The sequence below is a fragment of the Astyanax mexicanus genome, chromosome 9, assembly GCF_023375975.1.
Source record: "Astyanax mexicanus isolate ESR-SI-001 chromosome 9, AstMex3_surface, whole genome shotgun sequence".
NCBI lineage: Eukaryota > Metazoa > Chordata > Actinopteri > Characiformes > Acestrorhamphidae > Astyanax > Astyanax mexicanus.
In genome coordinates this window covers 32,604,612-32,617,894 of record NC_064416.1, presented here as the reverse complement: position 1 = coordinate 32,617,894, position 13,283 = coordinate 32,604,612, and the positions used below count along the sequence as shown (strand labels likewise).

The following is a 13,283-nucleotide window of genomic DNA, read 5'->3' as shown; positions in this document are numbered from 1 at the left end:
TGCATTGTCTTGTTGAAAAATGCCTGTAAAATATGTGGTCTTTAAGGTAGGTTTAACGTATGTTGTGCCAAGATCTCAATGTACTTGTAGGCATTAATGCTGCATCACAGAAGTCTGACACACTCGCATACCTTAATAGAACCTGGCTTTTGGACTTGTTGCTGATTTTTCTGATGGCTATTCATCACATAGCTTTTCAAGATATCAAGAACTTTACGACTCCTAATTTGTAGGGTTGGTCTGATTTTGTGATTTGGGATTGTATACAGCTTTTTGCTCAGACACATTGTTTCTGTGTAATACAAATACATTAGAAACACCCAACCATTAATATGCTAGTACCACAGCAACCGCTTGGCAAGATCAGTGTAACCACCTGGGATACTACGGCAACCATTTACAACAACATAATGGCCACCTAACAATGACTTAGAAACCAGCAACACCATAGTAACCAATTAGTAAAACTTTGGTAACCACTTGGGATACCACAGCATTCACCAAGCAACCACTTTGCAATACCAATACTTTAGCATCTAACTATCAGCAGCATGAAATTTCCCTGGAATACCACCAGAAATGTGTGGTTTTTTTTTTGCTTTTAACATAAAAATGCTACATAATTCTGCTTTAATACTGAATCGAGGGGTATTCAGTGTTTTAAACAATATACAAGGTGAGTCAAAAGTCACAGAACACCATTTAATTTATTTCAGAATTGAAATATGACAGCTTTCGAAATGACGACCATGTTCCGGACATAGCCTAAAAGATAGGCCCCCTCACCCATTACTTGCTGGGATATTCAGATACGTCATTTTCCCTTTCGTTTTGTTTCTCTGTACTCAAAAGGTACCAAAAAATACATTTAAAATATCAAGTACTTGACACTGCGTATGTGTAACCAGTTCTGACCACCTCTGGTCCGGGTCGATCCCACGCACGAAGGGCATGAGATAAAAGTTTTGATTCAGTGAATCAAAGAGTGCAGTGTTGGTGGAAACGGGGCGACAGGCTCGTTGCCAGCAGCGTGGAACACACATATACACTACATATCTGGTGTTGGCCCAGCAGTTAAGGTCAGCACTTTCTCAAGGCAAAACACATGAGGGTGTGGGCAGGCCTGGGGGGAAGTGCAGAGGAATGCTCATTCTGTGAAAACAGTTACACTTCAGTACTGTCATATAGTGCAGCACAGTTCTTTCCTATCCATTTAACATTACATACACATTTAAAGAGCCTAATCTGTCTACAGGATTTTAAAAATCGTACTGTATAGCAACTGTCAACGTTGAAGCACACGATTAATTTGGAATCAGTCATGCATTATTATTTTTTAATGGAATTACTTACGGCACCAAGTTTGCCTGAGATTGTTTTTCTGGTGCGGTTCGCTTGTGGTGAGAACATTATTTGGTCTCGATCTGACCCAGCTATCAAATAAACTTTATCTTTTACTTTTAGTTAAACTGCTGATGAGACGTTATATCAGTTTAGTCTGATATATTAGCAGGATAATATACTGCTGTCTCTGCTGCTCCATGCTGTTTGCACACTGAACGCAGTGTTGCAGCATTCACTGCTCGCAGCCGCTACACTCCGTTTAAAGCATCTGTGCTGCACATCCCTTTGAAAAGACTGTTTAAAAGCATAATAGCTCATTTTCAGCTAATTTTAAAGCAGCCCCACACTGCACATATATACATGCTGAAACACAGAATTTTCCTGCTATATTTACTTGCTTGCCACTGTGCCAGACAGCTCTGGCCCATCAAAGGAGACAATGTGCTTGCATGGTTCATTGGTGCAGATCTTTTGATGCATGTAGATTTATGCCTGTGTAAATGCTTTGAATTTCTTAGATATAGCTGTGCAGTATTATTAACAGACTGCGTAGCAGTAGATGATAGAAGGCTCATTACAATCAGAAGAGATATGAGACTTTTATTTTTAGAGACTTGCCTTGGACGTGTGACCAGAGTCTTGAGACTTGGCCATGTCTCACCCAACAAAGACCTGAGCCTTGACCTAGACTTGCAAAACAAGACTTCTTCATCCTGTTCTCACCCTCATTGTTTCAGGAGCATTGCAAGAGTAAGGGGGAGCCCTAATGAGTGAAGGGTAACTGTCCCAGCTAAATTGCAGAGAAAATTGCAGAGTAAACAGCAACACCATAGCACCCAGCATTCTCCAACTCCATATCAACCACCTGGAAAACCATACCATAGTAAATGAGTCTGGATACACTATAATGCAGCACTGAATACAATGCTTTCCTGACCACTTGACATTACAAGCCTTTTAAAACCCAATCTACTTTAATTGAAACCCAAATTGCCTGTGTCTCCTGATGCAGGACGTGTTCATTGTCCTCCTCAGGCAATCACTCAGTGCTCCGTTATTACAAAGAAAGACAGAGCGACTGCAAATCCTAATTTCCTCAGCTGCTGAAAAACAGGCATTATGCACAGAGCACGCTTAACTGCCTCCATCTGGCTGCAGTGGATCAGTACCAAAACGCTGAGCTTTACAAAGAAACCTTGAGGAATAACACGCACATTAGATGACCTGAGGACATTTCCACAAACCCCAGCGTCGGCCGGGGCTGGGAAGAAGAGGCTGTGAGACGAACAGCAGGAGTGAGTAAACAAGAACACAACTTCAGACAGCCTGAGGAGAGAAATCTGTGAATAATCACAACAGGTATCATTTTTAAAACTGGAAAATCAAAAAACTTCTGAAATCGAGAGTATGAAAAAGAGTTTAGCCTGCTTTTGTTGGAATAACTGTCTCTACTATCTAGAAAATACCCTATTTACTAGATTTTAAATAGAGCATTATTGAGGTCGGGATGCTGGATGGATTAACACTACACTTTATCACCAACTTTTCCCAAATGGATGGAGCTCCATTATTCCAGAGAACACAGTTCCACTGCTCTACAGCTTAATGACTGGTAGTACAAACAGGTTAATGATTGTCTGCTCCAGGGAGTCCTATTCTATTGGCAATACATCTTTAAATACAAAAAGACAAAATAAGCTGTGTTTTTGCAAATCTGTGTTAGCAATATGTGCAATTTAATGGAAAACTCTGGTGTAAAATGGACTTTGAATATAGTAAAACATGATAAAAAAGTACACACTTTTGTTGAGTGGCCCATCTTCGCTCTCCTACAGTTTTTTGTGATACAGTAATACTGTGCTTCTTGCCCAGCACTCTGTACAGCAGCTGTATCAGGGTATATTTTGCACTGATAAATCGCTTTTATTTTACCCTTATTCAGGCTCAAAGTAGCTCCACACCTCCTTGGTAGAATCTGGAGAGCCCTGACATTTAAATCGAGGCATTAATAACTAAGCTTATTAAAATCAGTCTTTGTGGAGTCTATGTATATATGTCTGTCATTATCAGTACAGTGATGGCAGCGCCCGAAGCTGAAAGCCAGCGTTATGGGATGTAAACAGTGGTTCAGAAAGCTGCAGGAGAGCGGAGGTGGGCTATGTAACAGTAAGGTAAGTACATTTTATCATGTTTTACTACACCCAAAGTCCATTTTACACCGAAGTTCTCCTTTAAAGAATTCCACTTTTTAACTTTTTTAATTTTAATTGTTAATGTACACACAATCTTTCTTTCAGGCCTGGTAAATATGATCATTAAAGCTACATAATGAGTTGATATCCAGATGTACAGATGGATGTAATTATGATTTGGTACAAAAGCAGAATTAATAATCATTAATTAATAGTCTCTGTGGAGCACAGATGAGCAGAGGCTCTCTAGTTTGTTACAAATTTGTGAGAAAATTAATGAAATGTTTTTCAACAAGACAATGCTAAACCACATGCTGCACACATTACAACAAATGACATGTCTGTGGAAGAAGAGAAGACAGGTACTGGACTGTTTTGCCTGTGGTCCTGACTTGTCCCCAATAGAGAATGTGTGGAGAATTTGAAACAAAATATAACCTGAAACATTTAATTGCTTGGTATCCTCTGATGACTTTTATATGTTGAGAGAAAGAGAATGGCAGCATTACAAAGTGGTCCCAACTTTTTTTCGAATGTGTAGCAGGCCTGAAATTATGCAAATTGATGTTAATAAATGAATGCAATGAAACTGACCAGACAACATATAAAATATCTTGTTGTACAGGCCCACATTAAAATATCAAACATGCTTATTCTGATTTACTGCAACTGCAGTAAGTAATAAACCGTGTTCATTCATTTTTGCTAAACTATTCCTGTCCAGTTTTACAGTTTCACTGCCCTGACTGATTTGCTCTACATGGTTCTAAACTACATCCAAACAAGGCACATTACTTAAAGCAGTTCCAGTGTCTTAACAGCAAAAACCAGAATAACATCTGGATTTACCCACAGACTGTAAAGTAGGCTCAATAACACGAAACAGAACAACATCTGGATTACCCACAGCTTGTAAAAAAAGAACAGGGGTCATTTTCAGAGTACTGTGTCTTCAAAACTTGAAAAAAATGTCCTCTAAAATGATTTTTCGTTTTTTGACCACTGATCATATACAACATATAAGACTTCAGACACAGAAATATCCTAGTTTCCAGCTCAGGCTCTCAACACTGTTCTGGAAAACTGCACGACAGGGTGGACAATTTTAATGACAGTTGGCATTTGATAGAAACGTAGTTCAGCTAGAGTTGCAGACATTTTTCATTGTGACAATGTTCTGTTTAAAGATACAGGGGTTGGACAATGAAACTGAAACACCTGCTTTTAGACCACAATAATTTGTTGTCTTGACGGACAGTTCTGGTGGAAACAGGAGAGTTGAGGTGCACAATGAATTCTGCCGTGATTTGGGCAGCAGTGGTTTTATGTTTTTTGGATACAATCCGGGTTAGCACCTGAACATCCCTTTCAGACAGCTTCCTCTTACAGCGTCCACAGTTAATCCTGTTGGATGTGGTTGGTCCTTCTAGGTGGTATGCTGACATTACCCTGAATACCGTGGCTCTTGATACATCATAAAGACTCGCTGCCTTGGTCACAGAAGCGCCAGCAAGACGTGCACCAACAATTTGTCCTCTTTTGAACTCTGGTATGTCACCCATAATGTTGTGTGCACTGTAATATTTTGAGCAGAACTGTGCTCTTACCCTGCTAATTGAACTTTCACACTCTGCTCTTAGTGGTGCAATAATGTGCAATTAATGAAGATTGGCCACCAGGCTGCTCCAATTTAGCCATGAAACCTCCCACACTAAAATGACATGTGTTTCAGTTTCATTGTCCAACCCCTGTACATTTTTAATTACTGTGATATTTTACCTTGACAGAGTGGACAGCTTAATATTTACCTCTAGCTATGGAGTATAGAGCCAGTATGATAAATATGAAATGAAATTAACATTATTAATTGCTGAACTTGCAGCAGCAATGTCTTCAGTGCCTTGGTATTAAAACAGTGTGAATGTTGTGATGTCACTGATGATGTCAAAAGTTATTTTCTTAAAAGGACGGGATTATCCCATAATGATATTGTAAACAGGAAATTCTTGGACATTGTTCTTTAAATAGCTTGATATTTTAGATATTGTTACAATAGCTAAATGTGTAAATGCCTTAATCATGAACAAAAAATACCTAAAAAACTTTAATAATAATTTCTATTAATAAACCAATTAAAATAAAAATTATATTTACACGGCAGCACTGCAGACATGCAGCCTAAAACTTCACATCAAAGATAAAGAATTTAGCAAGAAGTTGTTTAAACTGAAGTGTAAAGTTCCTCTGTATGTTTAATAATGCATTTTTAAGAGTGTTGTTACACAGATTGGCAGAATCATATGATTTGGTGCTCCATTGTTAAAAAGATTAATTTTAACATTGCCCTTTCGAATGACAAAAAAGTGACAAAGTGTTCTATTTTCTGCCCTTCTCGTGTAGAAAAATGATAGCGTGCAGTCTAGGGAGCCCAATTTTTCAATAAATTGTAATGATTTACCCTTTGGATACAGAAACATAATTATGTGTCTAAATGAGCACCCACCTAAGGGTGCCCTTCTGCCCTTGGTGCAGTCAGTTGGGACTTCTCTGGGGCTCCAAGCAAAATTCTGATAAGGACATCCTACCTGAACTCTGGGAGCCTAAATTAATTTGTATCAACTTCTTTAGGACAATTCAATTCCCCCTCCTCTAAGCATAAGTGGATATTTATGCTTTTATCTAAATACTTTGTGGTAGTAATATCTAAAAGATAGAATAAAAAAGATATGTGCTATGTGTCTATGTGTCCATATTGCCCAGTTTTCACACTCTCTAGTATAAATTAATTTCTGCTATAACTACACTAGGCTGCTAGGCTAAATCTTGAGAGACTGGATAACCATTGGCTTGTTTCTAAATTATATAGGAGGCGTGTAATCTCAAGAAAATCTCTTCATGATTTTTTTCCATTTTTAATTCATTTTCTTGATATGGAATTGATATGGGAGACTAACTAACACTAACTCTTCCTTTATTAATTTGTGGGGGCCGCAATGTGATCTGGCTCTACTTCTATACCACCCCTACTTCACAGTGTCCCAAAGAAAGCCCTTTCCAGTAGAGCCAATTGGATACAGGCCTGAATAGGGTTCTCCAACAGGTAAGAACACATGATAAATGAAGATGAAGTCCCAGGTTAGGTGTTCCTCTAATGAATAACTGCTCACCAATGGAATTAATGTGATGTGGTGCCCTATAGGTGCCTCACAATTGGATAAACTGTAAATAGTTGTCAATTCCCATTCCTAAATATGCATCCATTTCATCGAATTTATGTTTTCAGTTTAAGCCACATCCCTTCTAAAACATACAGGCCCCATGTTGTGCAGTTGACACCAAAGGCATGCTACATAGATGTTGAACCATGGGAAATACATTAGTGCTATTCCGGTTACACCTGCAGGTGGCGCCACTTCCTCACACACTTGGTGCACCATGGCAAGTCCATTGCAGGTGTAGCTCTTTAGGCCTGCCCCACAAAACCAGATCGGACAAGGTCCTGTCCCGTATCTCACACTTTCACCCAACCACAGAATCGCCCTCAGTGTGGAAGTCAGAATAAGCAGCGATTGAAATTCCGGCCGAGGCCCCGGGTCAGGGCCACTATATGCTAATCCCAGACTCTGGCTGAACGGCCTTCTGTTCTGGGCCTCCGTTCCTCTGCTTTGGGGAAACACCCGGTTGCCATGAGAAAGGGGCGGGAGGGGGGGCTTCATAAAACTGTCTGACTTGATTGTGGGCATAAAGCAGTTCCTTAGCATTGGCTGACCACACTGACCGCAGCGTGGGTGTGCATATTGTGACCGTATTTATTATTATAGATTTTTTTTTCTTCCCAAACTTGTGTGAGGTCACTTCTCCAGTCATTATGTGCTACACCCGACAGCCAATGGCACGTAAAAGGGCGAAAAAACAAACTAATAAATACTGTACATTGCCACATTGCTTGGCGCTCAGCCATCACTCGCATGCCTAACCATGCGTGACCACTGGAGAAAAAAAAAAGACATGGTCCCCCCCCCCCCCCAACACTCCCACAATCCCACAACCCCACAGTCCCACAGTTCCACAGTCACAGCGAGGGGGCCAAGCACTGGACGGCCCAGCCTGGGCTTCATCGCTTTGTCTTCACCCAGCCACCTGATGACCAAGCTAGTGAAAGCATTCCGTTCTGATTTTTTTTTGTCTTGTTCCTCTGATCTCTGATCCCACCCACCCCCCTCCAGATTAAGCGAAGCTTGGACGGGGGACTGCAGTGACCTCTTTGGGAATTTGGCCACCCAAACAATAGCTTAGAGGACAGGCCCAGGCTTTATTGGACATGATGTGTAGCAGAAAATTGGTTTGAAGTTCTTGGAGGGGAAGGAGGAGGGGGTGACTGAAGAACTTACTGAAGACTGTTTTTGAGTAAATGTCTTGGTACTCCAGTAAAGTGACGACTCAAGTAGACTAAACATGGACAAAGAAAGCAAAATGTGTTGAAAAATTATGTGTTAAGTTTTGGACTGTACTAGATCTTGTTAGTAAAGTGATTCCCAATTTCTTTTAGATAATGTACCACCTATGATCAAGTAAGTGTTGCATGACAAGTACTTTTACTAGTTGACTAGTTAATAGAGCTCTAAAGCTCTATTGTTAAATGTTTCCTATTTTAAGTGCATCAGAAACAGCAGAAATTTGACAATCATTTGTGATTTGTCAACTTTTTTGTGCATAAATTGTGATTCTGTGTCTTTTTCCAACATGCTCCTTCTTACCACCGCAGGTGTTATTGCTTAACACTGGTTTCGTTTTGGCCTGATTATGCATTGCAGAATTCCAGGTAAATGTAATCTGATGAGCTTAATTGTCCTCAAAAGGAAATTCACTGGTCTTTTAAAATATATGAGAAACTTTGCCATTTCTTTTTACGCAAAGCAAACCCTTTTGTTTATTTTTTTTAAACAAACACTGTACGTACAAAGGTATTGGGATACCTGCTCATTCACTGTTTCTTCTGAAACCAAGGGTATTCAAATCATCCAAAGGACTCAAAACAGCAATGTAGAGCTGTTCCTATATTCAACCCTGCATCTCTCTAAACTGTGGAGTAGAGATGCTCAATCAACTAACCTGATGACCAACCTAGCAAGCCTCTGAGCCACAATAAAGTGGTAGCTAACCCAGCAACTTACTAAACTGTAGCATTACTTAACCATCTTAGAGTCTACAGGTGCAGTTGTAATGTGGTTATGTATTGGAATCAATAACCTGCAGCCGCAACAGCCGTTTGTGGGTAAGTTTGGACAGCGCTGGCCTAGAGCCTCATAACCTTGATGTAAAAATATTCAAATGTATAGATCATTAAGACAAAGGTTAGTAAGGTTATGTAAGCAAGCTTTTAGACACATTGAACACTTTCCTATCACTGTCTCTAAACTTGTCTTTAATGAATTTTGTTGGAATTTTTAAAACTTGAAGTGACGTGAAGTTTCCCTCTGTGTATAACTACTATAGCCATTATTACTATAATGTAATAATTACAAGTAGTGGTCAGAAAAAGTCAAGAGACAGAGGGTGTGTGGAAGAGAGACACAGTGGTAGAGACAGAGAGTGTGAGGTAGAGAGACACAGTAGTAGAGAGAGAGTGTGTGGTACAGAGAGAGAGAAAGATAGTGGTAGAGATAGAGAGTGTGTGGTAGAGAGACACAGTGGTAGAGAGAGAGTGTGTGGTACAGAGAGAGAGAAAGATAGTGGTAAAGAAAGAGTGTGTGGTATTGAGAGAAAGTGGTAGAGATAGAGAGTGTCTGGTAGAGAGCGAGTGTGTGTGGTAGAGAGAGAAAAAAGAATGTGGTAGAGAGAGTGTGTGGTAGAAAGACACAGTGGTAGAGACAGAGAGTGTGTGGTAGAGAGACACAGTGGTAGAGAGAGAGTGTGTGATACAGAGAGAAAAAAATAGTACAGAGAGAGAGAAAAATAGAGTTGTATAGACAGAGAAGGTGTGGTAGAGAGATAGTGGTAGAGAGAGTGTGGTACAGGGAAAGAGAAAGATAGTGGTAGAGAGAGTGTGTGTTACAGGGAAAGAGAAAGATAGTGGTAAAGAGAGAGGTATTGCGAGAAAGTGGTAGAGATAGAGAGTGTCTGGTAGAGAGCGAGTGTATGTGGTAGAGAGAGAGAGAAAAAAGAGTGTGGTAGAGAGAGAGTGAAAGAGAGAGAGTGTTAGAGAGGGAGGAGTAGAGACAGAGAGAGTGGTAGAGAGAGAGTGAGAGAGTGGTAAAGAGAGAGAGAGAGAGTGGTAGTGTGTGTGTGTGTGAAAGAGAGGGTAGGAGAGAGATGTAGAAAGAGAGAAAAAGTGGTAGAGTGTATGTGTGTAAGAGAGAGAGAGAGAGAGAGAGAGAGAGAGAGAGAGAGAGAGAGAGAGAGAGAGAGAGAAAGAGATGTAGGGAGAGAGAAAGAGTGGTAGAGTGTATGTGTGTGTGTGTGTGTGTGTGTGTGAGAGAGAGAGAGAGAGAGAGAGAGAGAGAGAAAGAGATGTAGGGAGAGAGAAAGAGTGGTAGAGTGTGTTTGTGTAAGAGAGAGAGGTCAGTCGGTCACCCAAAGCTTCTTATCGGCAGCAGGTGGAGGAAGAGGAGGAGGAGGAAGAGTGAGTGGGTGAGTGAGTGTGAAACAGTCAGAGAAAGAGAGAAAGAGCGAGAGAGACACACCCACCAGGGGCGCGCGCTCCCGTCTCCCACCTGCGCGCTCTCGCCTCCCCGTCACCACGAGCAGCGCGCGAGCAGCGGAGACCGATGGCCCGGGTTTTGGGGTGAGCGCGCGCGGATGAGGATGAGGATGAGGAAGGTTCGGGACGGTGGGGTCGGCAGCGCGCTTCTGCTGCTCGCGCTCGCCGCGCACGCCCAGGTAAGCTCGCGCGGATTTGCGCGCTATTTCCATCCGCGCCGTGACTTTCTGACGCTAGCGGGGGGCGCGCGGCTGAAGTGCGCTGAAACAGTTCTTTGCCGCACTGCTTCTCTATTTCAGTCTATAGTCATGTATCTAGTACCTTAGAACCCTTTTTTGTGACTTTTGTGCTCGAGCGCAGTGGTGAATGTGCCTGCAGTGGTATTAATGTAATGGTTATAATGGTTTCACTGGTTTTACTGGTGAATCAAGTGTGACTGGGGTTAAACACTGCAGAAAAGAACGGAGAGAGGAATAGGGGGGAACCGGGTTCTAGACTCAGTGAAGGTTCCCTGATACAGAATCCCACTTTTCTGTCCAAACGTTTCTGCTCTACCAAATATGGACATGTCCCACTGTTTTCTAGCTGTTCTCTCTTATTTTTGAAAGGAAATGTGCAATAGAACAATGTGGGAGCTGCTAAGTGTGTGTGTGTGTGTGTGTGTGTGTGTGTGTGTGTGTGTGTGTGTGTGTGTGTGTAAAAGACAGAGAGAGAGAGAGAGTGTGTGTATGTCTGTGTCTGAAAGAGCTGCAGTCTGGAGCCACCTGTTGGTCTCTGGTTGGTCTTTGTTACACTTGTTGCTCCTGCGTGGGCGTGCTGCTGCTTCAGCCTCAGACCTTTATTCAGATGCTTGATCCATGGATTTGATGGTACACTATAGGGACAAAAGTAATGGGACACCTGCTTTTTTCACATTTCTTCCAAAAATCAATAGTATTAAAAAATGATCCTGCTTTTGTTTGAGTAACTGTCTCTACTGTTTAGGGAATTGCTGTGAGGATTATATCGGATTTAGTAATAAAAGGATGTTAGCATGGTCAAGATGCTGGATGATCACTACTCCACCCCATTTCACAAAGTATAGGAGTGTTAAAGGAGCATCATCATTCTAGAGAACACAGACTCTTTTATGTAGTGCACCCCTCACATTGTCGCCATAATTTTATTCATATTCAATATTTTATTATATCTATTCATTGGACAACACTGAAGGTATGGCACTTGGCATTTAATGTAAAGTCGTTAGTGTACAGCTTAACAGCCCTAATTTTACCTCAACACACAGCCATTAATGTCTAAACCCAATGTGTGAATATTCTTTTTTGGTCACCATTATTTTCCAACAATGCCTTAACTCTCTTGAGTTCACTACAGCTTCACAGGATGCCACTGGAATCCTCTTCCACTCTTTCACTACATGATGACATCACAGATCTAATGGATATTAGAGAACTTGCGCTCCTCCACACTTTAAATGCGGATGCCCCAGAGATGCTTAATTTGGTTTAGGCCAGCCAATTCCTTTATCTTCAGCTTCCTCAGTAAAGCAGTTATCATCTTGGAGGTGTGTTTGGAGTCATTATGGTGTTGGAAATGCCACAGTACCAGTGCTATCTAGCACTCATGTAGCCCCAGACCATGATGCTACTATCACCATGCTTGACTCTAGACAAAGGAAAGGGTTCTTGGTAATCTTTACCAGGGTGCCACCACATCTGGTGGACACCATCTGAGCCAAATACATTTATCTTGGTTTTGTCAGACTACAGGACATGGTTCCAGTAATCCATGCTGTTGGACTGCATGTGCTCTCCAAACTGTTTGCAGGATTTCTTGTGCGTCAGCTTCAGGAGAGGCCCCCTTCTAGGACAGCGCAATGCAGTCAGACTTAATGCAGTGTGTGGCGTATGGTCTGGGCACTACAGGCTGACCTCCCACTTCTTCAAGCTCTGCAGAAATGATGGGAGTACTTTTGTGTCTTTTTTTTTAAAAGACAACCTCTGGATATTATGCTGAACACATGGACTTTACTGGTTTGGTCGGAGATCTGTTCTGAGTGGAACCCATTGTGGAAAACTGCTGTATGACCACCTTGGCCATCATGTTGTATCTCAGTGTTAGGGTGTTTGCAGTCTCCATATAGCCTAGGCCATCCTCATATGTTTTCTTGCCATGAAGTGCTTTATTAAATATCCAGTCGCCAGGAAGAGAAAATAACACTAACGAGTCACATGTCAATTTGGCCATTTTCACTTAGGGGTGTACTCACATTTGTTGCCAGTGGTTTGAACATGGGAGTGTATTGAGTTATTTTGAGTGCACAGCAAATTTACACTGTTATACAAGCTGTACACTAAATACCTCACATTGTATCAAAGTATCATATCTTCAGTTTAGTCCCATGAAAAGAAATAATATAATATTTACAAAAATGGAAAGGGTATATTCAATTTGTGAGATACTGTACCTTGTCACTTCATCTGTCTTGAGTATAAGGATTATATCTGGATAGGGCCAAACCACATAAAAACGTTAAAAAGTTAAAAAGATACAAATCCAAATTTGAGCCAATGTTATCCCTATCAAAATCCAATCAAAATCCAACAGATTACAACAAAAACCCAACAGAGTGCAACTGAAAAAACAATAATAATTGCTAAGCAACGAGCAAGTTTGCATATTCTCTTGCACACAGCATTTAGATTTCAGTTTGACTAACTGGAAACGCATTTGACTACCAATTGTAAATACATGAACAACTGTTCCTTCATTGTTTCTCCCGAATTCAAAGGTATTGAAAAGGAGCTTATCCTTTCTTTGTAAAGTAACTGTCCATTGTCCAGGCAAGTAGGTCTTTCTGTTAAATTTTGTAGCATTTTTTTGATTTGACTTATTTTACAAAATACACAGTAAATACACAGTAAATACATAGTAAAAAAACAAACAAAAAAAATCACAATGTGATTTTTTTATTTTAAACACAATGTTTCTGTGTCACAAAATAATGTGTATAAAACGATATGGCACACCCATATTCCAGAGAACAC

At 40.9% G+C, this 13,283-nt stretch overlaps 1 protein-coding gene across 1 annotated transcript in view; it reads left to right on the top strand.

Annotated features, from left to right (window-relative positions):
• Positions 1-9,993: 9,993 nt before the first annotated feature.
• Positions 9,994-13,283, top strand: part of LOC103028656 (protein jagged-1b) — a 98,290-nt gene continuing 95,000 nt past the window's right edge. The window contains exon 1 of the mRNA XM_007251005.4: positions 9,994-10,415. Within this exon, the coding sequence (XP_007251067.3) occupies positions 10,335-10,415 (81 nt within the window). The 5' untranslated portion in view covers positions 9,994-10,334. The remainder of the gene's footprint in view (positions 10,416-13,283) is intronic.